Here is a 27,594-nt window from a genome sequence, read left to right as displayed (position 1 = left end):
AGAGCCTGACAAGCTAATGTGTAAACGACCCTGCTGGAGTCCCACTCATTAGCTGTGATGTGTACTGTGGTCGTAACTCATTCTCATCTGCTTTTAAGACAGCCCTGCTCGTTCCCCACCACACCACCACTCTCTGGAGACCACAGACTCATTAGAGGCCTCACCAGATAGGAAAAGGTAGGTTAATGGCTATGCTGACGTTTAGGCGTGTGACACAGGGAGAGTACGCCTTTCAGTGGGAAACAAAACAAAAGTCACGGACACATGATGTAACTGGGCGTCCTTGACGTGGCGCAGCAGCATGCGCTTCGGGTGAAAACTTCAACACAAAAGTTTTGTATAAAGGACAGCTACAAGCGAATGCATTCAGTATGAAACAGTTTATTTTACTAGGAATGGGAAACATTTTTGAAATTCAGTTCAAAACAGCATAAAATGTGTAAAAATAGAAATACTTTGATCATCCTTAGGACACATATTGCGCCAAAGATTAATCCACAAAATAAACCCCGAGTGTTGTTTATCTGAATGCAGTGTGGGAAGTTAAGAACATAGCGGCACAGAAATGCACTTTCATCTCTCCATCATCAGCCCTGCGATTCGCTACCTTAAAAATGTACCCAGACCCCCCCCCCCCCCCCCCCCTAAAGAAATCAAAGGTCCCACATGCACAAGAAGTCAGATCAAAAGACATTGCTATAGAAGTATTCTAGCACTGAATCCTGATTGAAAACACATTGAAATACTGATGTGACAGGTGTTGCTGGTCGGTCATTAGTCCACCGTGGTGGGGCAGCGGCGGGGGGGAGAGGATTGTCCGGGTGAGCTTAACGCTGGTGTGGCTGTGGGTTTGTCTGCGGCGTCGCCTTGAGGAACCTCTGCTCCGTCGTCTGCTGGCGTCAAAGTGAAATAGCTCGTGTGCTGAAATTGGAGCACTTCGTTGCCCCAGCTGGTCCATCCAGGTTGAAGACTTCGGGCAAACAGCTCCAAGCACTTGGCTTCAGCTCCGACGTGGGGCTTCAACACCTCTACAGAACGAGAGAAACGAGGAAGGATTGTGACTGGTTCAACCCTCTCCGGGGCCAAAATAAGGCCCTTATTGACATTCTGTTCCTCTCCCTCTCCGTGCATTGCGTGTGTGCCCCGTCACGTTAGAATTTAAATTAAGTGCAAACTGCAGACTACACATGGCAACAGTCCCAATAAACAACCAGTTCTGCCTGCCTTGGGTTTGCCGTTTCAAGGCTTAAAAGCTGTGTTTTACTGCCCTCTCTGGTTAAAGCCTAATAAATTTATGCTGTTCTTAAAACTAGCTTTTGACTCGAGGGACCCCTTTTTTTCCACGAACTGCGTACTTTGTGTGTATCTGGAGGATTGAAAAGGATAAGGGCTGAATAATTCCTGGCCCGAACACACACCAGCAATTTATTTACTTCAAATGAATCGACAAGGAGTTGACATTGCAGCTTTTTTTTCCCAGGCTTCCTAGTGCAGTGTCCCTAAAAGACACAAATTCAGGTTGTAAGGTTCCTCCACTGCTTCCATTTCTTATGGTGGCACTTTGCTTGTTACTCTGCAATAGGCAGAGGACACTGGCAACTGCCCAGCTCCTTCACAGCACAGCACACGTTTTTCTATGTGGCAGCGACCTTGAGTCTATAAGAGATGATATTCCTGGAGCAGTGCACCTGACAGATACGTTTCACTTCCTCTGCCCCGGTGCTACACTCTGTCTGCTCTCGTGCGTGCTCAAACCACCCTGACACTCGCCTCAGCCAACACTCAGGGAGTTAATGAGCCCAAACGCCTGATCCCCCAAACCGATCCAACCTGCACAATGTGGAGTCCTGCCTCCCAGTTTTCTCTTCCTTTGCACGTCAGAGAGACAAGAGTCACGGAGAGAAAAGGCCAAACATGCAGGTCTCCGACTAATTCAACCTCAACCGGTGACTCAGCTCTCAAAGTTGAACGGAGAATAAAAGGTCCAATTATCATCTTTAACTCTGAAATGGGACAACGTATGAAACTTCTGCCGAGAGTGGCCTAAAGCAAAGAAAGGCTTTTCTTAACTAAACTCTGGACAAGTAACATATTCATTCTTAGATATTCTGCCTTGGTTGGATGGTTGGATGTAGTCGAAGATGCCATAGATTGTAATGTTTGTTCTTATTAGTCTCAGTCCTCTTCCCCTTCAACATAATCAATGACTTTGATTTTCAGCACACATGTGGAGTCCCACGGGGTCTTGTTGTGTCCATCTGAATCTCGATGCCAGTGCCATAAGGGTTATCCGCCCCATAGCCAATCATGAAATGGCTATGTACAGTGTGAAAGGAGTCACTATAGTTGAGAATTACAACCACTCGGCTCTAGTGAGCGTTGGAGTGCCTTTAATAAACGTATTGTTTTAGTTTTACGTCCTGGCTCTCATCAGTGTCATTTCTAGACGCAGAAGGCTTTTTTTTGAGTGAAAAGAACCTTTAAAATCTACTTAAGCTACATGCTCAGCAGCATACGTCAGACAGACAAAAGTTAGCGACTGACTGGCAAACATAGTGGAGCATTTAGCATCTAAAGAGTTGGTGGAGACCAAAAACGAGCAAAAAGCTGTTCACTTTATTAACCTAATGAAGTGCTAATATGTCAATGTTCTGTTTACAGCTTGTTGCTTTGCCCTCAATTGGCCAAAAGGCTATTGGACCTTTAGCATCAGAGTTTACAAGACTTGGAACAACCACTTTGAATCAATAGCTTGACATTAATCTGGATTTTATTTTCTTTGAATAGACTGTTTTCACAAGTTTATAAAAAAGCCAAATATTGTAGCTGCCAATGAAACATACTGGTGCATATATCACTCTCACGAATCCATTCCTACGTCAGCCCAATATTCATAGTGTGCATAAACTGATATTTTAACCATAATTATAATATCGAGCTGGGACGGGACTTTGTTTGTAGGGAGCCCTAATTAATAATAAACCTCACGTCTTGTCTAGTGCAAACACTGTTTTTTCTCCTGCAGCTTGACCATCTGGCAAGGATGTGTTGTAGTGTAATGGTGTCCCACATCTCTCCATAGCAACCACAAATGTCAGCGATAGGAGCCCCATCTGAGAGGGGAGGGAGAAGTGGGTCAGGGTTTCTCAACACTGCAGACATGCGGGTCGTGGCTTTCACACCAGCGATGCTGTTGCTTACAGATCTGACATGCTCGACAAAGTGCAGCAGAATTACAGGGATGATAGCTTGAGATGAAAGTAAAATAAAAAATAAAAAAAAGCTCAGGTTAATTAATGCCAAAGGTCTTGAGACATATTTGAAATTTCTAGCGGTTGCATAATCTATTGCAGGAGAGAACAAAAAGAAAAAGAAATCTCACTTTTCACTCTCCGAGGTGTTGAATTATCTTGTCAAATTGTTAAATAAATAAACCGTTCCGCTTTCATTGGCAGCTGTGCAAGAGTCGGGTCAAGCCCCTTTCGTGACACACTGCAATTTACAATTATTACACTCACGGATTCGAGCCACACCCACCGTCTCGCACCTCCAACTGGAGTTAAAACGCACGCAACGGAGGCACACACCACAGTTATAGATGCTGCTCATTCTGGCCCTTTAGCAGTAGTATTTTTTGTTTTTAATAATAAGAGCTTGTCTAATTTAGGTGTCTGTATTTCATACTATGAAAATGTCTCCACAACAGCAAATAAAGCAGCCGGAATAAACTAAACTGGTTCTGATTAAACCTGCGGAGAGTCTTGTCTATCTATCGCTAATCTATATAATCTCTATGGTATCACAGCTCCACAAAGCCGTCATTATGGTTTAGATCAGTGTATTTTAACAGTGTCCAGCCCCCCTTGAGGTGGAGGCTTTTCTGTGCTTCTGAAAGAGCGCCGGCAAACACTGGCTGTGTTTTTCTCTCCATACTGCACAATAAATCGCGTTCCCCTGAGAGGGAGGGACATGACGTCAAGCCTCTCTTATTCATCGCCCCCTGCATATTCATTGTGAAGGTTTTACATCGATTCTAAGCAGCGGGAGGCCATGTTGGAAGTCAAGTCTTGCAACACCACAATCAGTGCAGACGGGACAAATTTGATTAAACCTGAGCAGAAGTCCCCACTCTGACAAATCAAACCTGTCATGGGTTCAGGATTCTCTTCCTCCCGTTATAATGAAACCCTGCATGTTGTGTTTGAGAAGTTTTTTCTCCTCAAGTTAAACATTCAAAAAGTGTGATATTACATAACGTAAAAAAAACAAAAACATTTATTACTTCAATGTGTCTATTCCTCATTAAAAACACACTGCATGTAGGAACTGTTACTGAAATCAAATCAAAACGGTGCATTTTAAATGTCAGCGTAGTACGATGTTGGGCTATCACTGAGGCTGTAAAGCAAGATAACAATCTTTTGACGTTGCAGCATTGCCCTCTGGTGGCATAGAAAAACACAACAGTACTGTTATGTTCTATTTTACCTGAGAGTGAGGGCTTCTGGGAGTGGAGCGCTGATGGGACGCTGACAATCAAATGCTGGTCCTCCACAGGAGCCTCTGATGTCCCTGAAGAGCTGGAAGTGGTGAAACAAATACATTCCATTTAACTGTTTATAGCATAAACAGTATGAGAAGTGACAGAGAAGACAAAACATTTTGCACCTTGTGGCGTTATCTGCAGTGGAACGATATCGGCCCAGCACCAGCACTTCATACGGCTTCTTATGATGCGAATCTAGTGGAAACACAAACTGTCCAGATGTGGTCACCTGAGGAGGGGGGAGGGGAGGGGGGTGGAGGAGGAAGAGAGTAAAACATCTGGAATCACACCAGTACGTCAGATGTTCATGATTGAGAGCTGTATCTATTCAGAGTTTGTGTACCTTGACCCATAACCATTCGGCCACAACTTCTACCCCCCAGTGTGGATACAGCTCATCCCGGACAAAGCGCAGGTGGCTGGGCCGGTTTGTGACCCAGGTGACCACTAAACAGTTCGGGGATGCCAGCATTGGTATAGGGAGCCGTTTCAGCTGGGACGAGGGCAACGAACTGTACCTTCATTAAGAAAATAGATATAAAATGTTATAAGTTGTAAATTCAACTACTAAATCCTTGTCTCTGACAAGTCACAAGTTACCTGCGACTCCTTTTCACAGACTTGTTTTCCCACGGTGGATCCATAACTATTAAGTCAAATCTTCTTCCATCTGCGTGAGAAATAAGCAGCTTTGGTAAACAATGTCAGACCGGGCAAAACAACTAGCGTGCTCTCTCTTGAGAAACACCGAGTCATGCTTGAATTATTTACAGTGATGGATTCAGTATGGGGTAGTTATATTTACGCCACAATAGACGTGGTTTTTTTCCTAGAAAATAAGTCACCACAATGGTGCAGTGACAACTGTCAAATCCGCTCCAGATGGCCCGAAAAATATTTACACATTCCTCAGTTCCCAATCTTGTACTCACAGTGGACTAGGGGTCGCATTCTTGTGAAATCAGACAGCAGGAAGGCTGTGTGTGGTGGTATTACATATTCCTCTCCCATCAGTGTGACCACTGTAGCCCAGTCCTCCCCATTCTCTGTTACCCGAGAGAACAAGTCAACGTGTGACGTGCAGCCATCTTCAGCAACAAGTAGCTGCACACACTCCTCCTGCTCGTCTTCGTCCACTAGAGGAAGCTCTTTAGCCATTTCACAGAGAGCAGCGAGGCTGCACTCCTGAGAGGGAAGAGGCTCCTTCACTGCGTCCGTCACGCCGTTTAGATGTCCCAGAGATCGGGCAGAGTCCACCAGGGACTTGGTTCCCTCAAGGACAACAGACCTGATCTACATCAGCACACATTACATTATTATACATAATCATTTAGGAGATCTGTGCTGGCAGAGACTGTATTTCAAATGCATGAAATAAAATGTGTCGTGATCATGAGTGGTGGAAAGACATTAAGTACATTTATTCAAGTACTGTACTTAAAGTACTTCCGTTTGTTTATACTTCTACTCCGGCACAAAACTATTTCCAAAGACAACATGCAGCTAAGAGAATGAGATTAAACCTACCTTCTCATGGAAGGCCTGGGAATCAATTTCCCCCTGGTTGAGTTCACTGTGTTTTCGCTTCCTTTTCTGGAAGTCAAATGTATATTTAAAAAATGAATGACTTTTTAGTACATATTCATTCATAGATTCTTTTCCTGCATACATTTTTTGCTTAGAGAATTTCCAATAAACAAATAATTTAATTACAAATAAACAAATTGTACAAAATGTGTCTCTGATTTCTTTATTTTCGTGGTTAAGATAACTCTGATTTCTGCAAAGATAAATTTAAATAAAAACAATCAATGAATAAATCCTTCCTTGTTGTTGAAATGTAATCAAAAATGAATATCGGCAGGAATCATGACCGCACTAGTTGTTGCTTAGATAATCTGAACATAATTGATGTTGCAATACATGAGTGTAACGTTACTTCACGTCTGTGAGTGAATACAGTCCCAGGAACCAGCAGTTGTCGCTGTAAAGTAACTTGTATGAGCCCCTGCTGTACCTTTGATGCTTTGTCTGTTTTCTGCAACATATCCGTGCTCCCTTCATCCACAGCAGCACTGGCACTCACACTATAATGGCTTTTTAAAATCTGAAAGCATTGACTTTTGAATCGACACTTCACGTGTGACTTTTGATTATCTCTGAGTCGGAGGCAACGCGAATATCCCTCATCAATGAGTGATCGCGCATCCAAAACCCAGCCCCGCGTGCTCCGAACTACCACGGACATTGTGCAAAATTTCGATTGGTTAAAAACTAGCTTGCGGTGCACGTGAATACATGTTTAAACGAGCTAGCTGTGGTTTCGATTCAGCAGCCGTGTCCCATCCAACGTGTTAAAATCACTTCCAGGAAATGATAACATAAGTCAAACCGCGTTGTTGCTGTTTCGGTTTCGCGGAAGTGGATGGGGTGTGTCCCTGTAGAGCTACCATAGAGACGTGAACCAAGCACTTAAAGGGCCAGACCCCATATTATAGCATAACAGTCTGAAATTCGCATTTGGCTCAGACTGGGCGCGGTTTGGTTAAGGTCTCGGCCGTTTTAATTAAGACAACATATACCAAATGCAGTTTAGTCAAAGTCATGTTAAACTGTAATGCATATGTAGCTTAGCCAGCTTGATTATACTCTGAAGTTGGACGCTGTGCACTTGGAGCTCTCCGCTTCTCTCAGCAGTCACCATGGAGGAAAGACGAGACCGCAGGACTATCAGTGTTTACGACTGCCGCCCCGAAGATGAAAAGCAAATTACGAGTAAATTGCTGGATACAAGTGGTTTGGACTTCAATGGCTTTCTTCGACTTCTGCACCGGGTAATGTTGTCTAACTTTACTTAAACGGTAACGTCATTTGCTTTCTTGTCCAAGAGAAATAATGAAGTTCATAAACGTTACTGCACTTAAGTACAACTTCCTTCCTGTCTCTGACCTTTGTATATTTCATAAATGAAATGTGTATGCGCCATATAAAGATGTTTATTGCCATCGTAAAAACATACAACGAAATTAAGTTGGCGACTCATCAGTCAGTACAGCAGCAACAAGGTAAAAACATGTATAAAAACATTAAGACAAGATATTACTGATTTAAAACAAGACATGCAATTCATACAAGATAAAACACATGCACCAATGGCTTTAAAGTGAAAAAAGTGCTTTGTTAAAGTGTCGTTGTATTGCCTATTTTTGTTTCTCTGCAGCATTGTCCGGTAGGGGTGGGGTGATGGAGGAAACCGTTCCTCAGCCTGTTAGTCCGGGCATTGATAGTCCTGTATCTTCTTCCTGTATCTTCGTCCTGATGGCAGAGGAACAAACAGAGAGTGACCCAGGTGTGTGATGCCGGCCATCTTCTAGAGGCGGCCAGCATACAGCACAGTGTCCAGGTCAGGGAGGGTAACTCCCACAATCCCCTGTGCTGTTCTAACCACATGGCCCACCTCCCTCCGGTTCCCTACTGTGTAGCTGGCATACCACACAGTAAAGCACTGACAGAGGATGCTTTCAATCACACTTCTGTAGTGTGGCATATATGTTAAGTGTTTTCTTTCTAAACACATACTATAATATTGGATGATGGGTCTATATATTTGGTTGAAACCGGCTGGGTCATCATCTTTATCGTAATCTTTCCTATTTTTTGTTCAAGAGGAACAATTGCCTTTTTTAATTAGGGATTGAAAATGTGAGATAAAGGTTTCACGATGTACTACTGAATGGATATCGGTAGTTTGATGTCTAACAGCGAGCTCAAATAGTGGCAGCTAGCAGTGGCACTTTTGATGGCAGGCTCAACTGCCACTAACTTGTCATTGAAGTTGCTGCTGTTTGGTAGAGTTGCCACTTACTTGCCACTGAAGTTGCTGCTGTTTGAGGTAGTTGCCACTTACTTCCCATGGCAGTTTTTGCTGTTTGGGAGAGTTGCCACTGACTTAGCGCTGTTTGTGGTAGTTGCCACTGATTTGCAAGGACAGTTGCTGGTGTTTGGGGTAGTTGCCACTTACTTCCCACAGCAGTTTCTGCTGTTTGTTGCAGATGCCACTGACTTGCAATGGCAGTTGCCGCTGTTTGGGAGAATTGCCACTGAGTTAGCGCTATTTGTTGCAGTTGCCACTGACTTGCATCAACAGTTGCTGGTGTTTGGTGTAGTTGCCACTGATTTGCAACGACAGTTGCTGGTGTTTGGGGCAGTTGCCACTAACTTGCAATGGCAGTTGCCACTGACCTGCCACTGCAGTTGCCGCTGTTTAGGGGAGTTGCCACTGACTTCCATGCCAGTTACCGCTGCTTGGGGGAGCTACAGGGGCACCCTAAAGTCTTACAGTTTACAATAATAAAAAGCAACAAATCCTCACATCTAAGAATGGTTTCACTTTTGGTTTGACAAATGACTAAAACGATGAATCAATTAACAAAATAGTTGCCTCTAAATTGTCTGTTGATTGACTAATCAATACATTGACTTATTGTTGATGCTTATTTTTAACATTTCGTTACAGACATTCTCAATCCGTCCACGTGAAACATATGTGCTGGCCACAACGGACCGAATTGTCCTGGATTTCGACAAATTTAGTGAGTAAATCAGTCATTGTTGGTGCAAAAGTGAACAATAAACAGTAAATAAACAAATACATTTTAGACTGTTGTTATTTAACTTTTATTTATATATTTATCGACACAGTACGCAGAGAAGAGGCTGCAGCCTGATAATAAATTGCACCAAAAACAAGCTGTTTCATGGCTTTCCGAGTTAATTTGATCTGTAAATGTCGTCGTCGTCATTGTATCTTGTTTAAATTATATCAGTTCATGTGATAAGTCGTTATTTATATGAATTTACACAAGACAGATAAAATGGTAAATTTTTTCCTTGTAGAGGAACTTCAGGATGGCAGCACCCTCCAGTTGTTGCAACGGGAGGACCAAGCTCTGGCAGGGGCAACGGAGGAGCGCATCACGTTTGTGCCTCATTACGATACGTTGATCAAGGGCGGCCTGTACGAGTACTACGCTAGTGAGGGCCAGAAATCATTGCGTAAGTTCTGGTATAATGCAAGTAGTACACTTGAAATGAACAGAGACATTTAGCTGCATATCATCACTCATAACTTTATTATTTTTTCCCAGCATACGCACTTGCTGAGCTGATGGACAACTCTCTTTCGGCCACAGCTAAAAACACGGGATTGAGGACAATAGAGATACGGATGGTTGGTTAAGCATTTGCATGTGATCTTCCTAACCAAATATTTAACCTTGCCAGTCTGTGCCTTCTGTTTACCTAAATATGTCATGTTGACTTGACTCTGTTGTCCAGGTGTTTGATGAAACTCTTGGGAAACCTACAGTGATTGTCTTGGATAACGGGTGTGGGATGACCTCGAAACAGCTCAAGAACTGGGCCGTGTACAGACTCTCTAAATTTTCCAGGGAAAAAGTCACAGTTGGAGGGTTGGTGTGCTTTACCTACTTCACTTTCTAGCTTCAGTTTAGCCATGAATGTCCAAAGTTTGCGTCTAATGTTGTATCTTTTAATTTTTCTCCACAGTAAGCAAGAGGGGTATGTTCGGCCTGATCCCGTCCCTCGTAGTCTCAACAGTGATATTTCCTACTTTGGAGTTGGAGGAAAACAGGCTGTTTTCTACATCGGAAACTCGACCAGGGTACGCCTTCTATGAAAATAGTTAAGAGTGCAACAAACAGGAACAAAGACTGCCATAAATACTAATGTGGCTAAAATTCACCATGACTTTGTTTTTGTAGATGATCACGAAACCAGTTGGCTCCCCAGATGTTCATGAGCTGGTTCTGTCAAAGGAGGCGTTTGAGAGAAAAGAGAGGGACAAAGAGGATGTTTACAGCAGCGTCATAAAAAACAGGAAGGTAAGTGTTCAAGTGTTCAAACGCCTCTGTTCAGATGAAGTACATGCTCGCTTGTAACTTCAAAAACAAGGTGATCTTAAAATTAATTTCCATGCACCAACTATAATAAGTGATAGATGTTTCAGCAAGATTTCTGCTCATGTTGGAGACTTCCTCTTCTATTATCTGTGCTCTGTGTGACGTCTCGTCCTCCTCCTGCAGCCTGGTGACTCTTCGCATGTGAATAAAGACGATGAGCGCTGCCTCCACGCCCTTATCGCTGAGGAATCTGGGAAGGAAAGCTTCACAGCCGTGGTCATCACGGGAGTCCATCCCGAGCATATCGCCTTTTTGAAACAAGATTTTTTAGTGTGGACCAGACAGCTAGCGTGAGTTCAATCACCCACGCCATCCGATATGCACTCAAAAGTCTGAACAGGTCCCAAATGATCTACTTGGATTAATTCTCATGTAAAAAAAATAAATAAAAAATTCAGTTTTGTCCGTATTTCAGCCACATCTATCACTATTACATTCATGGAGTCAACGGAAAGGACATGAGTAGCTGCTCTACATTTTCGGATCATCCCTCTAAAATCGACATTCAGGTGAGGCTGATGGTCTAAAAAGGTTTAATTCTCATCAAGACTGACTTCTACGTCTCTTTCCTGCTAAATGTTATCACATGACTCCTTTTACACAGATCACTTTGCGCGAGAAGCCTCCCAAATGTCCCCGTGCGATGACTCTGAGGGAAGTTGACGACGACATGCAGACTCTGTACATAAACGCTGCTGTAGACACCTTTGAGTTCACGGCCGTCACTGGAGACGGAGGCTCGGTGGAGGGAGTCATTCGGTATCATCCCTTCCTCTATGACAAGGAGACTTACCCAGAAGAGCAAGGTATTCTAACCCAAAAATATGAGTTCTACTTCATGAAATATGACGGATCTTTTTTTAACTGCATGTCTCATTTTGGTCCTTTTTTGCTTATCAGCCTCTGATGATGATGATGAAGATGATATTGATAATGAATCTGCAGCCCGGCATCAGGCAAGAGGGAAGAGGCCGATATTCGACTGTTTCTGGAATGGACGGCTTATACCTTACACCAAAGTGACCGAGTAAACACTTTTAACTATTTTGTTACACAATTCTTTCCAATTTCAGTTTAAAAAATAATAGGAAGTAACTTAATTCCTTAGTTGTAAAGGGTTATACGCTAAATATGAGCTAGAGCCAGCAGAAGCCAGTTAGCTTAGCTTAGCACAAAGACTGGAGGCAGGTGGAAGCCACTAATAATCATGGATTGCACTGATATTACGTACAGACAGCCATGTTTCCCAGAGGATGAAATATAACTTTATATCATCAAGTCCAAGCTTAATCTGTCCAGTACTTAACTAATGACATCATATAAGGATCTGTGTTTAATGTTCATTAGAAAACGTGGTAAACATTATACCTGCTAAAAATCCGGATGTAAGCATGATGACGTTAGCGTTTAGCTCAAAGCGCGGCGGTGCCTAACTACCACAGACTGTTGATTTTTCTTACATTTTCGCCGTCCGTTTGTGACAGGTTTGACTGGTGTTCTCCGAATAAAGGAACAAAGGAGCTTGCGGAGTGTTACAGTCGGATCTCAGGAGTGCTTTTCAGTGACGACAGATTCGAGGTCACCACGAACAAGCTCACCTTCATGGACCTGGAGATGAAACTGAAGCACAAGGACACCCTCTTCACACGCATTGTTAATTCACAGGTGATCATATACCAATGCACTTTTTTTTGGGGGGTTTAGAACTAATTGCAGCAATCAAGAATCGTTCCTTTGTAGCGACTCCCCCGATCATATAGCAAAAAGCAGCAGACAGGAAGTGTTCAGTAGCTGTTTGTGCTACACTAATGAGTCCATGCTGTATTCCTCTAGTGAGCAAGTGTGTAACAGGGAGGAAAGATCAGTCAAAGAGAACAGGTCTGCTGCTACATCCTTCCTCAATCAAAGTGCTGAAACGGGTTGAGAGTAAAAGTTCAGCAGCACAGCTAGCATAGGTTAGCCGAGGCTAGCCGACCTGCCCAGCACAAAGAGGCAATGAATGGACGTAAATCTATCAATGTTGAAGAAAGTTCTGCACGAGCCAGCTAAACTCTGCCAGATGCTTCTACAGGAGTTGTTTAAGTCCAAATCAGAGGTCAAGCACCATCGAATATTGGACCATGAACATGACTACAATACAGTGCCCATGTTGCAGCTTTAGTCCGTTTTTGTTTTAATTACAAAACTAAAAGAGCCACCAGGTGTTGCTCAACTGTTAATTTGTGTGTCCACAGAAACAAAGAGGCAACATTCAGAGGGAGTTTACGCAGTGGCTGAAAAACTGCCACGAGAAGTGGGACAAGCAAGTAAAGTTCTTGGGCTTTACAGAGACCATAACACGACCAGAGTTGACTAAGAAAATGCAGTTTCCCTGGGCGACGTTCTCTTCCATCGAGTGGGACAGCAAAATATACAAAACGGGCCAACTCGTGAGCAACTTTTAGTTTTTTTTCTGAGTGTATATTCTGATTGTTCTGTATTCTAATATATATATATATATATATATATATATATATATATATATATATATATATATATATATATATATATATATATATATATATATATATATATATATATATATATATATATATATATATATATATATATATATATATATATATATATATATATATATATATTGATGCCTGTATTCTTCTTCGTACAGGTGAAGTCTCACAAAACGGTGCCCATTCTGTATGGTCGTGTGGTTCGTTTTTTGCTGCATGGAAAACATGACGACAGTGTGTTCTCCACAGGAGGAGAGGTTGAAGTGGTTCAGGTAAGGAGGGAATTATGGAGTTGTGATTAAAAATATGACTTGCATGAGTTTTGCATGTCAGTTCTTTCCACTCTCTATCGTGCTGTCTTTGTAGTTCAAGCCATTTCTTGCGCAATAAAGAAAAAAACGTATTCATGGAAATCCTGTACTTAAGCATGGTATCGAAGTAGCTCGGAGTGGAAAAATCTCCCCGTGCAAGATTTTAAGTCACAGGAAACTTGATGTTAAATCTCTACGTTAACGTTTTTTTTTTAGTTTGCTTTTTTGGAGCCTGATATTGATCATTAAATATGTTTCCAGGAACCCAAAGCATTTTACGACAAGGTGAAGATCATACCCATTTCCAAGATTGACAAGACCGCCACTGATGAAGCCATCAAGATCAACATTGACAATGACTCCGCCAAGTAAGCAGTTAGGGGAAATGCTCTCGTACTCCGAGCATCTAATCTTGGTTTTACAATGTATTTTTACCTCAAAGCAAGACCATCATATGTAGCTTTCACACGGCACAATCATCTCGATAGAGTGTTGCAGGAACGAGTCCTAAAACCCGGGAATGGGTGAGCCTTTAGCTTAGTTGTGGTGATGTGAAGTCATGCAACCGTAGTGTAGTGTGTGATTTATTTCCCTCCCCCTCGTCTCCTTGTCCTGACTAGACGTAGTAGTAGAAGTCCGATGAGACTTCATCAGCTCAAGTCAAGTCAATTGTATTTGTTTGTTCCAGGCTTCCAGAGCTTCTGAAAGTGGACTGGCCAGAAGGGAACCCCTGGCCACAGAATGCTGCTCGTCCAGCCGGGACTCAGTTTGGTAAACTTGCAACATTGTTTGCACACCACACCGGCTCACATACCGGTCATTGTTGATGATCACAACATGGTAATGTTGAAAAATGTCCCTTCCCCCCCCCCCCCCCCCCCGCATCATTTCAGGGCCACTCCAAGTCGTCATGCTCAACAAGAAGGGAGAGTCGTTATCCACGATGCCATCGGTGGGCCAGGGAGCAGGGAAGAAACTGGTGGTTGAGCTCAAAGTCGTCCGGCACAGTAAGAGAATGGAAACGCACTCCTCTAAACCTCTGAAAAGTTCAATCCGATTTTTAGATTTGTACTTTTAAGAGATAAAAGTTACACGCAGTAATACAGTAAGACAACTAATTATTAGATTAGACTATTTAAAAGTAGGAACAAGAGAATTTAAGCTTATTAAATGTCTTTAAAAAATCTGTTGTTACAACCTCATTTTCTTTCAACTTCTTGATTTTTTCCCTTCTTTCTAATTCTTTGTTGTTCAGCTTCTTGGTTTGTAACGGTGTTTTATTTTTCCTCTGAACTTTTGTCTTATTTAGGTCCTAAAGGAGATGAAACAGTTCTCTTTTTAAGTGCCCAACATTCAGCGAAGTGGGGTTTCTGGTTCAACAAAAATGGTACGTTTCTTTTTGTTTATTATCTTTTCTCATTATTGTAGTCGTGGTTAAATCGGGATAACTTTCTTCTTTTGTGCAGGGCTCTTTCCGCAATTAATATCTTACGATTAAATTGATCACAGTTGCTATCTGACAAAAAGTGCGACACCACTGGTTCACGAGAAAGATTGTCTCGGCGGTGGCCGTAATGCTGCATTCCATTAAGCTCGTAAATCTGAATTAGCAGCTGGAAATGAAGTCGCGCCCGAGTTTACTGCGTTTAAGTACGACAACTCGAAAAAGTTAATGGGGTTTGCTTCAGCCAGGTTAGCTATTATTGCCCTTAACAGTTGATAACAACACATCACGCAGGTATTTTGTGCGTGCAAACACCTTAGCAACATGTTGACAGATAGGCGTTGGGCAGAACTGTATGTTCAGTTGATTTAATGAGACACAAGTCGGATCGCTACAGCCTTTTAACCCAGACACATTATTGTCTTAAGTAGGATTAGTCGCACAAAGAAACGTATCCCTCGACACGGAGGTCGGGAGACCGTTGAACATGTTATACATCTTGTTTACAATGCAAATTCTGCTCCACATGCACGCATGGATGCTGCACGTAATTCTAGACACCAGTGATCGTTTGTGCCTGGAGTGAGTTAGATTCTGTGCTTTCTGTTACATTCTTTTGATACCCATAAACGTTCATCCATAATCAAGTTGTAGGGGTTGATTTTTGATGCGCAGCTTCTTTGCTTATGCTCGAGTCTTAATATCTTACTGCCAGCTTAATAACTTCAGCTATCTGACCAATGGTGAGACACCACAGGATCTCACTATCAGGAGCGAACACTTACAGACCACGATAGAGATTGGATTGTTTTCACTCCACGTAGGTGTATTTGCATCACGCAGAGTACAAGCAAACCAGGTTGTCCCCGGATCAACTAACTTCACAATAGAACTACACATCCCCTTGCTTTGGCCTGGCTCTGGATGACTTAATTGTCCCTAGAGACCCCGGGGTTCCGGCCTCTAGGCTCCTGAATTAGGCACGCACCTCCGGTTGTCTGATTAATCATCAGCCTCCGTTCTCTTACCACCGGCATCCTGTTCCTCATTCACACTCTGTAGTCAATGACATCCTGGAAGTCATTTACTTTGTGTTGTGAGGCTTTTGATTGATTTGTTTTTTTTTGGTTCGTTGCACAAATAAATAAGGATTTATATATATTGAAATGATTTACACCATTTCTTAATTCATTTTCTTACCACATTGGTTAACTTTTGGATGCCCTGATCTTTGTCTGCTTAAATATAATTTATCAATTTTGCAAACATCTCACCTTTTGCAGACACTCTGACCACCCTGGGGAAGTATACTCTGTTCCTAAACACGAAGGTAAACGAAACCAATGCTTCCGTCTTTGGAGGCAAAGAGCTTCCAAGCTACAAACTCAAGTTTACCATCAACGGTAAGAAAAAACCACAACACTTCAACCGTCACATTTATTATCATTTCTAAATACCCTAATCCCACACATCCACTGTGTTTTTTTTTTTAATCCTTCTCAGCGGGGGGTGCCGAGAGTTTCGTTGTCGGTGAAGTGAGCGCCACTCTTTACGTAGGAGCGCCATTCAACATTCCTCTGCTTATAAAAGATGGTTACGATCACTCGGCGGCGCCTCCTCCTGATCTCAAACCTGTACTCAAATGCAGGTGTGTCACTTTATTTTATCATCTACCGTCGTTTGAAAAAGTTAAACCCCAGTTTTGTTTTGTTTTCAGTGGACGGCTTACTTGTCTTCTGGCTTGAAATGTTTTGACATGTGCTTTTATCTAACGGCAGTTTATGTAACTGATTTGAAAGCTTATCATAAATCCTATTATGTCTTTGCTAGTAAGCTCTAGCACCATTAACCTTATTATTATTATTTAATTAGTGGCCTGGATCTGAGTTACGAGACTGTGTACATCAGTGGGACCACGTTCACCATCAGAGGTGTCAAAGCAAGAGGCAAAGTCCTGAGTTACCAACAATCAAAGGTTAGAAAAACAATATGCCTCCTATTAATAAGACATTAGTCTGCCTATTGACGCGAAAGGAACAAATATGTTACATAAAAGAATCACAACGCAGTACGAGATGCAAACCTACAAAAAGATAAATATCTCTTCTCAGCCTTGTAGACAAGAGTACAACATTTGACACAAAATTGCTTGATACCCAAGAGAAGAGACGCCGACTGCTTATCCTCCAACTGTTATTTTGCAGATGTATGACCTGAAAGTCACCCTGCCTGGCCTGAAGACAGACACGCAGACGATCAAGATCTGTCTTCTTCCTGGTAGGACTGCACTTACTTATTCACCTTGAAATGATGACAGTTAGACGTCATCCATCTGTGGTTGAAGTGGTAATCTGTTGGCTGCGAACATCAAGATGAGGATCAGACCACAATCTTGTCAGCGGTGCTTTTTTTTTTTAGCATCTCATCTTTCTCCGTGTAAATAATCATCCTGACAGTTGAGGAAACGCTCAATAGTTTCTCAGCTGTATGACGATGTTTTTGTTGTGTTTTTTTCCATGTCTGTGATCAACTTATTGGACTTTAACTTTATATTAAACTTAATAACTTATACCCTTGTTCCCCCTTTTTATGATCGGACCTCCTCTTTTCACCCTCCCGCTCTCAATGTTCCTCTAGACAGTCATCTCGTTCATCGTGTCATACAGTTAGGATTAATGATGCACTTTCAGCCCCGGTACTTTGGGGGCTTTTGGGACATCTGGTCACATGAGATATATCATTTATCTGCTAATGAAGCCTTATTTGGATGTACCCCTGGCGTTGGACCTAACGTCCCCTGCTCTTCTTCTTTAGAAGCTTCGTTATGAAGACATAACGTCTGTATCTTTATATTTAATCAATTCTTTAGACGCTCGTTATGAAGACATCACGTCTACACCATATCAATTCTTTGTGCATGGGCGTACTTTAAGTTAAGTTTACCTTAAGCTTCCATCCGTCCCCGGCTTTGTACCATTCAACCATCTGTGTTTTAATGACTCTGTTTTGTGTACCAGAGTCTCTTTGATCAAGCTGCAGCAGCAGCAGCGTATGCACAAAGGACTGCTTGTTCCCTTGGGACACAGCGATGGCGACGCTGCTGAAGGCCTCTAGTGAACTGACATGTTTTTATGAAAGTACATGAAACATGTGTCCCATCACAGCTTTATGAATGTGCGACTGTTTTTTAGATGCATGAACTATCACTAACCCCAGATTATACTGATACATGAGCAAACCCCTGAACTAAACTCTTAAGCAAGGAATATAACTGCACACGCATACATTTTTCAGGTAATCCATATTCATTCCACGTGACGCCAGAAGACAACCCAATCACAGTAGAGAATGGAAACCCTGTCACGTTTAATGTTTGGATTCACGACGAGGCTGGAAACATCACTGCTCGCCACAAACAGATCGTTTGCTGCCAGGTACTGTATGGATATGCATTAAATGATATAATCTGCATTAAATGATATAATCTGAATAAATAGAAATAGAAAAATTATGTTTGTGGACTTATCCTCATCCTTTTATTTGCAAATCAGGTTCAGGGGTTTCCAGCAGTGGCAATCGACTGCAGCACCACAGGAGCCGGACAGCTTGTGACGAAGCCCATAAACCTGAAAATAATCAATGCAGAACCACAAAACCTCAAAGTGAAATTTGAGATGCCTGTAAGTTAAAAGCTTTCTGTTTCGTTGGAACATTCCCCGATTTTTAAAAACTTTGGTTGTGATGTCTCCGCCTGTTCTTCGTTTCCCCCACAAGAGTCTGAAGAAGATGCAGGTAGTCGGGAGGGAGCTGAAGGTGGTGCCCAGCACACGAGTCTCCCGCATGGAGCTCTGCAGTGAGAATTTGGTGGTGACGAACAAGGAAAAGATAGATTGGCTGGCTGGAGGCTCGCTGGAGAACCTGTTCTATAAGCTGTATGATGAGGCTGGGAGACAGGTTCCTCCCACTGCTGAAATAGCCTCCATGATCAAGGTGACCCTGGCATATAAATACATCTATATACATAATGCATTGTATGCCTGTTGTACTTACTATACTATCCTATTATGCAGATGTTCGTTTTATAAATGGTGTGATTAATGAAGATTTCCCATCTTATTGCTGACTTGTCATTGTTCACTGTGACTATGTTTAAGGTTAACTGGACAGGAGATGTAAATGCAGAAGATTTGGTCCAGGGGAAGCTGCCTGACTTACAGGTGCCCAAGCAGGTGCAGCCGGCGCTCTTCTACCAGGTGTCCTACCAAGACCAGAGTGTGTCGGTCTCCTTCTACATAGTGTAAGACACATACCCGACTCAAAGCTGGGATTCAGTGTTGTGAAAGAGCCAAGCTAGCACATTGCTCGTTGCCGGTCTTAATGATGATCTCCAGGCTTCATATTTAACAGATAGATGTGGGAGCGGTATTGATTTTCTCACCTAACTCTCTGCACGAAAGCAAATAAGTGCATTTCCCAAAATGCCAAATATTTCTTTTGATATCCACTTTTGAAGTCTTCATCCTCTCTTGTTTTGTTTGCAGGCCTCGTCCGGATGAACCAAACCGACTCAAAGCAACTCTGATCCAGAACACCGTGAAGCTGGGTGAAATCCTTCCTGGAAACATCAGTCAGTATGAACCTAAACTCCCCAAAATGTTACTTTTGAGGATACGGTTGCACACTGGATAACACGCATCTTTTCCCCTCTACAGGCTTGGAACTTGTTGACCGGTTTGATAATGTAACCAAGACACTAACCTCCACCTGTAAGAACCACATGACTGTGGAAGCTGAGGGTCTGGACAAATCGGCCATCGCCTTTGTTTGGCAGGTGGGAAAAGAGACGCACACACTTAAAGGAAAACTTCAGAAATGAAAGGAATTGTTTAGCACACAATTAAAATGACTCGTCTTACTCCTGCATGCTGAGTCACCCCCTGGTGAAGAGGTCACCTTCTCTCCGACCAACACACCATAAAAATGCCAGGCACAGCCTGATATACGCATGAGTTAAGCAAGGTAGTAAAACGTGAATTGCAGGAAAGCCTCCTGAAATTAAAAAGGAGTCTCTCTAGATTCCTTCTCTGCTTGGCATCAGAAGCATTCCTGACGGGAGGAAGTGCCCGAAACGGGAAGAGCTTTCATTTATTCCCTGGACATTTCCGTCCCTCGTGAATTTACTAATGGTGGAAGGGCTTTGTTGTAGAATGTGAGCAGCTTAGTGTGCGCTTATTAGAAGTCCGTGTTTTCCCCTGAAAGATATACAGTATATATAAATATAGTAGTAAATATGATGATTAAGTTGCTCATTTTATTTTATTTATTTGTCAAGCAGCTGTTAAGTATTTAATAAATAAATAAAAATGCTCTGTACTAATATAATAGTGACATGGGCTATTCTGCATAATGAGTCGTCCAAGTACACTTTGATGCTTATTTACTGTACTTTTACTTAAGTAACATTTTGAATGCATGACTTTTACTCGTAGCAAAATAGTCCTTAGATCGTGTTCCCAATACTTTTACTTAAGTAAAGCATCTGAATACTTCTTCCAAAACTGTGTAAATGTCCTGAAGATACTTTCTGCTGTATGTTGAAATCAGGGGAGCAGCAGCTCTGTTCTGGTGACGGGGGTGCAGTTCCAGTCTGGCCCTCTTGGCCCCAAAGAGTTGTGCTTCACCTACAGGAGCTTTGTGAAACGCGTCACAGTTAAAGTGACTGCTGGAGTCCCTGCACAGCTTAAACTCATCAGTGGGCCAGCGACGGTAAGAAAGGACTTTTACTTTATGGCCGAGGGGATTAAGAAGCTGATATTATTCAGCAGGTTAAACTAAGTGTCAAAGCACATCTTTTTGTTTCTTTCACTCAGCCGTTGCAGGTGCTGAATGACCAAGGCATCGCCACACCGTTCGTCGTCCAGCTGTGTGACGAGTGGGGAAACCCGACTACAGACCAGAGGGTCGTGGTGAAAGTGAACTCTTCAGCCCCGGCACTGAAGGTTAGCTCGACGAGCAACGCAACACGTACTTTAATGCTTTCAAAAAGTCAGTAAGAGATCTCAAAGTGGAAACGATGTAAAGAGACCCTCTTGTTGCTGTAGGTGACGGCAACTGTTACTTCACAACCCGTAGACGCAGAAGGGAAAGCCTCTTTCACTATTAGCAGTGTGAGCGGACCAAAGTAAGTGTCACTTTATAATACCATATATAAAGGGAGCATCATGTCATCATAATGTAATAAAGGTGTCTCAAATCTGGGGTTGTATCATCAGTCAGCCACATTTCCAGACACAGCTAATGTCCCACCAGTCACTAACGGGAGTGTTGTTACCCTGTTGTTCCACCAGGGGGAACTATCAGCTTGAGTTTAACGGTTCCCTGAACCAGAAGCCCATCGCTGGTTTCATAGTGAATCTCACCGTCATACCTGATCCCAACAAACCCGTCAGCCTGTCGGTGGAGTATAACACCGGTGCCGTGTTTCCTGCTGGAGGCCACTTCCCAGGTTTGCGTCTTAATCAAATCTCTATTTTTATTTCTATGCAACCGGTTTATGCGTCTCTTAGCAAACTAAGGGAGATATGCGTGTGTGTGTTCAGTCTTCTCGGTGACCGTGGTGTCTGATGAAGGAAGCCCGATGACGACCTTTAACCCCGCCGCTGCGTCCATGTTGCTGTCAGGAAACGCGCAAACGGTGAGTGACTTACCATCAAGCAGAAGGACTGTCCCTGACTTTTTAAAAATTGCTTTTCTTTTAAACTGCTACTTCTCTTGTCTAGGTGACTGAGCTGAAGTGTAGTAAACCCATGAAGAATGAAAAGAACGACCGTTTTCACTTCAGGTAAAATGCTTTTGCATCCTGTCTGGTTCTGTTCTGTTCCTGAGTTGTTGCAGGACGTTTAAAACAAACAATATCCGAAGCCTTTAGCCTCTGAGGGCTATCAAGATCTCTGGGGTACAAGTAGCTAGTTTACACTTGAATAACCGTTTTCTTTTTCAGCTAATAAAAGGCTAAAACATCATCAAACGATAGCTGACGGGTTCCGAGATTGTATTTCGGCCAATGACTGTTTATTGTCAATTAGAAATATGTCAAGAGTTGGTCGATAAGATTGATGGCAGTACAGTACATATGAAGGTACTGCAAGCAGCCGGTTAACTTGGCGAGACCAGAAAAAGGGGAAACAGTTTGCCTGCCTTAAGAAATGTAAATATGTTTTTTGTTTTCTTTCACTGCAGAGATAAAGAGATCCCAGAACACGTGGGAAAGTACACCATCCAGTTTTCTCTACGAATAGACGACAGAAAAGTCCTGCACAGTAATCGGGTTGGTTGAATGTGGAAACATCACAGCGCCTTCATACATCCGACAGTAACGATACAAAGCATGTCCGTTTAAAAGGAAAGTGGTTGTTCGTTGAGTTGAGACCTGTCTCCTAGATTTCGATAAATGTCGTGGCCAATCAACCTGCCAAACTGGGACCCGACTCTCAGCCATCAACACCAGTTGTTTCCGACAGCAAGGCCATTGCCAACCGAACCCTGGTGGAGAAAATGACTCTGAAGATAATGGTGAGCATGAATGTTTACGGAGCAGAAACAGCTTTCCAGATTAATTTTAAAGCTGCAGTTTATTGAGTTGCTTCGACTGATTCCAGGATTCATATGGAAACCCAGCGGGTCAGGACCTGGACGGGAAGGTGGCCGTTTCTATAAAGAACGTCAGTGGAGACGGCAACAAAAACCTCCCGCTGTTTGAAGGCAAAACCAACAGCTTGGCGATACGCTTGGTGGAAGGAAAGGCCCACATTAATGTGAGCAACAAACACAGCTTTTATTTTGGAATGATGCACATCGCACATATGATAATTGTATCATTTATTCTCCACAGAGGCTGCTCATCATGGAGAACAGCCCCGGCGAGAATGGGAGCGCATACATCCTCCTCTTCAAACCTGAGGTGTTAATGGTTCCCACGCCCCTCGCTCCTTTTGAGCTCCCCTTCCATTTTTACAATGGTATGGCATGAGAACACTTTGAGATCTGTGTCATGTTTCACGAATTATTAGATTGTCAGCAGTTTAAAAGTGATGTGAAAGCGAAGTTTAAGTATATGAGTCATTACATTTGTTTTCATTTTAATTACAAAAATGCCATTTTCCTCATTCAGTGTTATCCAACTATGCAGAGTTTTGGTTTTATAGATCTCTTAGTTAAACATGTTAACTAATAGATATTACAATGATACGTCACCTGTGTACATTAAGACAAATCATCTAAAATGTTAGGTTTCAATATGCAAATGAGGCATATATTTGTTTTTTTGCATAGATTCTGAGAGCCAACGGAAAATGTCTGAGCTGTCCAGGAAGAAAGACCATCTCACTACTTCTATCACTGCATACAAAGGCATCTTTACTACATATAGTGAACTCCTTCATTTGCTGACCTGTAAGATTTTATCTCCTCTTCTTTTATTTGGTCCAAATAAGCCTGAGAGCAGTGTGCTACTGGACAATTGTGTGTTGTTTTTTTAAATTATTTTTGCAAACAAGCCACAGTTCTTAAATCTTGTTTAAACACAAGCAGCCGTATAGTATGTTTGTCCGACTAAAATGATTTATTTTTATTAAAATGTGGAACTTTCTGATCGGAGATTAAGAAAACAAAACCCTGAATCAGACATTTAAAAAAAAAAAAGCAGCTTTGGATGCTTGGTGTCACAGACTCATTTAGAGTATTTACATAACTTAACTTGTGTCTGTGCTTTATTGTTGTGTCTGCCAATATGTGTTTGAAACGGTCTCTAATTGCAAGAACTTCTTCCATCACAGCTCATCACCTGGATGCAGGTAGAAAAGAGGCTGAAATTCGAAAGGAGCTGTTAAGCAGGAAGGTGGAAATTGCCGAAACTGTACGTGTAAGATGTTAAATCTATTCACACTTAACTTCTGTATATGTAGAAATCTCATTTATATACGTATGTGTATATATATTTAGCGGGGGATACATTTGCATATTTGTTGTTCTTCGTAGATCCCGGATATTGAGAGAGTCCTAAAAGAAAAGAGAACTGAAATCGACATGATCCTGAAAATGCCCAGAAGAGTTTGCTCCATTCGCGATCAATTCAGCGGGCAGCACGATGTTTTGGGAATGGTAACATCAAAGAAAAGCAGGAGTTTTCTGTTGGCTTAGCGCCTTAACAAACCCATAGTGTAACAGATGCGTCCAATCAATGTTTGTGGTAATCTGTGAGTTTGAGAGAAGCTTTGGTCGGACTGAAGCCCCACGGTTTATTCTCACCCTTTACCTTCTGAATACAGGTCGGCCACTTGGCGTTTGTGCAGGACGACGATGCTGCGAGGGTCATCTCCTGGCATATCAGGGGCGACATGGATTGTGTCATCACCAAAACGACCGCGGCGGCACGGAGGATCTACGACGACACCCAAGGGCGGCAGCAGGTTATGGGCCTTGACAGTGTTTATGTGCAACAAGGCAACAGGTAATCCTTCTGTTGTCAATGGTGGATTTCTTTTAAATAAGGAGTTCCTGCACAGCTGTGTTTCTGTTCACGCTCCATCATTTATTCCAGTTTTGGTATCGGTGCCGGAGTAGCTTTCCTGATGAGATTCCTGTGTCCTTGATTATAGTTTTTAATTCTTAAGCAGACTCCTGCTCCAAGCCTCCCAACAATAGTCATTTAAAGATCTTGTGGCACCTCCTCGTTGAACAGACTGTTTAGAAAGAAGGAAGATCAACAGAGGATCCCTCCTCTTGTGGACGTGCAATGAATGTTGTGTGTACAGAATAGAACAAGTGCACTTACTGTATGGACAATCAGGATGACTAAATAATAGATTGTAAAGATATCTGAAGTCCTGTTTTCATTCATCACATCAGATGCATTTAAATTCAAAGGAAATGATCACGCAAATGAATGCATGCTTTGAAATGTGGCCATTAAATGTAAATGAACATTCTGAATTTATGAAATAAGACTTCAGAGTCTTTTATTTATTAAGTACAGATAATGGTGACTAAAGTTATTGCTGTATATAGAGCAACTTCCTCTTGATGACAGGTACTTAATGCATGTTTTAGCAATTACATGCTAACCATTTAGCAGCCCACGCTGCACAGTTTTAGATTTTACAATGACTTTCCTATTTGTTGGTTATGTTACAATGGAGTTGTGTTTAAATCTGCACCACATTACTATATGGGCTGCAACAAACACTTTTGGTTTTGTTTTATTATTTATTGATGTACAGATACTTTTATTTATTTTTTATTAAATTAGTTTGGCATATAAAGTGTCAAACGTTTGAGTAACAATTTCCAAAAGCTGAAGTTGGCCTCTCCCTTTGTCTCTCTTCATCACACCAAGAGCTTCACACGAGAGAGAGAAAAGCAGCAATGAGAAGCTGGAATTAGAGAAAGTTCAAATTAAAGTTATTTAAATAATAGATTTTTAAAAGCTATTCTAAGAACGGATCAATTGTTTGAGTCATTTTTCAAACACAAATGATCTTGTTCCAGCTCCTCTAATGTGAGGACTGCTCTGCTTTGCTCTGTTTCATGTTGCAGTAAACTGAATGTCTTTGAGTTTTAGACTCTTGGTCGGATAGAACAAGACGTTTGAAGATTTCACCTTCGGCTCTGGAAAACTGTGACGGGCATGTTTTGTGTGAATTAATTTTTTTTTTGCATTTTTTTTTTTTTTGCTGAGGAGCTTTACCCTTTTAAAGAATTGTGAAACAATGTTCAGATCGGCTCAGCAGTCTCTCTACTAACATCTGAATTGCTTGCAGACCGTTGCCCCACATAGGAAATGGCCGCATGCTCTTTGATCCCCCTGGGAACCCGGTCCACGCCAGGAACCTCCTGCGTTACCCCCACGACCAGGAGAGCTGCAACATCGGTGAGCTGCCTCAGATGGATTTCCCCTGATACGTTTAACATGGCCTCGCTGTTCTTTCATTGCAGATTCATATTACCATGTCCTGTGGCTTTTTTAGAGGGTTCCCAGGTCTCTTTGTGTTTGCTGATGTTGTAGTATTTCCCACATGCCCCCCTCTGCTCCTGTTGAGTCTTGGGTAAATGGTTCCATCTGGGATCCAATCTCGCAGGGGTGGAGGGGTTTTCTCATCGGGGGGGGGGCCCAGTCACTGGAGCAGAAATTGAGTCTCTTTTGCCACATTAAAATGACTTTTAATACAGGGATTTTCTGTAATTTGTTTACGTTGAAACATAAATGTATCAAAAGGCATCTCAATTAAGCTCTTCTGTCTCCTATAATCTCCTCTTTATGAAGGTTCTTCAGCAGTAAATAAGTTCTGAATGTTTAGATTTGTCTGAATGTTTCCTGCTGTCTTTGCAGCTTTTAAAAACATCCTCGGAGACACTATTCTGATTGATGACCTGGACTCTGGAAACAGCTACAGAAAGGCGGTGAGTGATGCTCGCTGGTGGAGGCGTGCCGTAAATTTACTGGCCCGTGGTTATTGTTCCTCTGAATGTGCCGTTTCTTACAGGTGGTACAGAATAAGGGGCCGTGTCCCACCATCCTGACCAGACAGGGCGACAGGATCAGTGCCAAGGGCAAGTTCGGAGGCGCACAGAACAAAGCCCCTCCGATCCACACTTTACAAGTGTTTGGAGCCCCCCTCCCACAGCATTACTACACTCTAAAGGAACATATAGGTGACGTTACTCACATTTCTAAGTGTGTTTTTTGTAGCCCTGTTCAGTCAGATTGTGCTTTAATTCCTCTTATTTTATTGGACAGACCTGCTCAGCAAGCACAGGTCAGCTCTGGAGAAGAGGGATCAGGCAGAAAAGGAACGTGAAGATCACTTAAGTAACATAAAGTCTCCTGAAATGCTGAAAAAGCAACGAGAAATGGAGGAGAAGATGACAGAGCTGAAGGAGACCGAGAGACAACTTGGTATGTTTGTTGATCTGGTTGAAAGAGAATTCCTATATTCAAAAATCTTGTTTTTTTTATTATTCTGTTAGTATTGTTGATTTCTAATTGGTCTGTATTCTACTTTTAGTGTCAACCCCGGTGAGACCAGTGAAACGGGGTCTTGAGGGTGCCGGTGGGCCATCCGGCATCGTTCCAAAGAGATTAAAGTAGATGTCAGCATCAGAGGTGGACCAGTCCAACCTGATCTCATCTTTGAGCTATTGGAGTTTTTGTAATTGTAATTGCTTGTATTTTTATATGTTTTAATACTTTTATAATAATCACAACAGCTGACAAAGTTGTGTGTATGGAATGATTAAGTTCAAAGAAAAGCTTTATTCTTTCTTTAAAAAAAAATACATATTTTGTAAGATTTTTTTGCATGTGTCATTATTTCTACCCAATAATAACGTTGGTAACATACAAAACTTTCAAATGAACCAATATCGTAGTTTGAGGCATTGAAAGGCGCGCACATTTTACGCACGGGATGATTACGGTGCCTCTCTGAAACAAAGACAATCATTACCCAAGTTTAGGCCTCCGAAATCATGTAATTCTATGACATTGTGTTTCTGGATGCCGAAAGAGAGTTGGATGAGGGCTTTGGTGTGTGTGTGTGTGTGCGTGCGCGTGTGTGAGTCTGCGCGTGTGCGTGTGTGATCTGAGAAACGGAAAAAGCATCTGTCAGTGTTGGATGGGGTCCCGAAACGTCACATCCAAGGACGGTGGAAGGAGCTTGTAGGTCTGCGCACCATAGAGAGGGAACAACGCACAACAGACCTTCACTACAATCGGACAGCATACTGGGGGATTTAAAAATATATA

General features: G+C 42.3%; 2 protein-coding genes across 7 annotated transcripts; one reads left to right on the top strand and one right to left on the bottom strand.

Moving 5' to 3' along the window:
- Positions 1-361: 361 nt before the first annotated feature.
- mettl4 (methyltransferase 4, N6-adenosine) lies at positions 362-6,950 on the bottom strand. Its single transcript, XM_076080734.1, has 8 exons — positions 6,564-6,950; positions 6,074-6,139; positions 5,479-5,839; positions 5,147-5,216; positions 4,890-5,064; positions 4,669-4,775; positions 4,489-4,580; positions 362-1,028 (listed from the first exon to the last, which is right to left on the bottom strand). The coding sequence occupies exons 1-8, from the start codon at positions 6,792-6,794 to the stop codon at positions 775-777; spliced, it is 1,356 nt and encodes a 451-aa protein (XP_075936849.1). The 5' UTR covers positions 6,795-6,950; the 3' UTR covers positions 362-774.
- Positions 6,951-7,038: 88 nt separating this feature from the next.
- Positions 7,039-27,139, top strand: smchd1 (structural maintenance of chromosomes flexible hinge domain containing 1). Of its 6 annotated transcripts, none has more exons than XM_076080358.1 (47): positions 7,044-7,380; positions 9,063-9,138; positions 9,443-9,601; positions 9,694-9,776; positions 9,884-10,017; positions 10,115-10,229; positions 10,330-10,449; positions 10,651-10,817; positions 10,943-11,036; positions 11,132-11,333; positions 11,428-11,554; positions 12,012-12,192; positions 12,762-12,956; positions 13,196-13,309; positions 13,610-13,716; positions 14,037-14,119; positions 14,242-14,355; positions 14,658-14,735; positions 16,076-16,195; positions 16,296-16,440; positions 16,665-16,767; positions 16,997-17,069; positions 18,087-18,226; positions 18,344-18,472; positions 18,567-18,782; positions 18,947-19,089; positions 19,334-19,419; positions 19,505-19,623; positions 20,397-20,558; positions 20,663-20,791; positions 20,894-20,973; positions 21,140-21,297; positions 21,392-21,486; positions 21,572-21,633; positions 22,032-22,119; positions 22,233-22,364; positions 22,451-22,606; positions 22,684-22,810; positions 23,124-23,243; positions 23,627-23,706; positions 23,829-23,951; positions 24,119-24,300; positions 25,610-25,719; positions 26,179-26,249; positions 26,333-26,501; positions 26,587-26,745; positions 26,855-27,139. In XM_076080358.1, the coding sequence occupies exons 1-47, from the start codon at positions 7,249-7,251 to the stop codon at positions 26,935-26,937; spliced, it is 5,841 nt and encodes a 1,946-aa protein (XP_075936473.1). In that variant the 5' UTR covers positions 7,044-7,248; the 3' UTR covers positions 26,938-27,139. The 6 variants fall into 6 exon arrangements, 4 of the variants coding, with proteins under 4 accessions (XP_075936473.1, XP_075936472.1, XP_075936474.1 ...); XM_076080357.1 differs by having other exon boundaries at positions 23,627-23,712; XM_076080359.1 differs by lacking the exon at positions 9,063-9,138 and adding an exon at positions 7,767-7,895 and having other exon boundaries at positions 7,242-7,380; positions 23,627-23,712.
- Positions 27,140-27,594: the final 455 nt, after the last annotated feature.

Source organism: Anarhichas minor, unplaced genomic scaffold (genome assembly GCF_050575085.1).
Source record: "Anarhichas minor isolate MPS153535 unplaced genomic scaffold, ASM5057508v1 ptg000074l, whole genome shotgun sequence".
Taxonomy (NCBI): Eukaryota; Metazoa; Chordata; class Actinopteri; order Perciformes; family Anarhichadidae; genus Anarhichas; species Anarhichas minor.
Note: the sequence above shows the minus strand (reverse complement) of the source record. Positions and strands in the feature narration are given on the sequence as shown.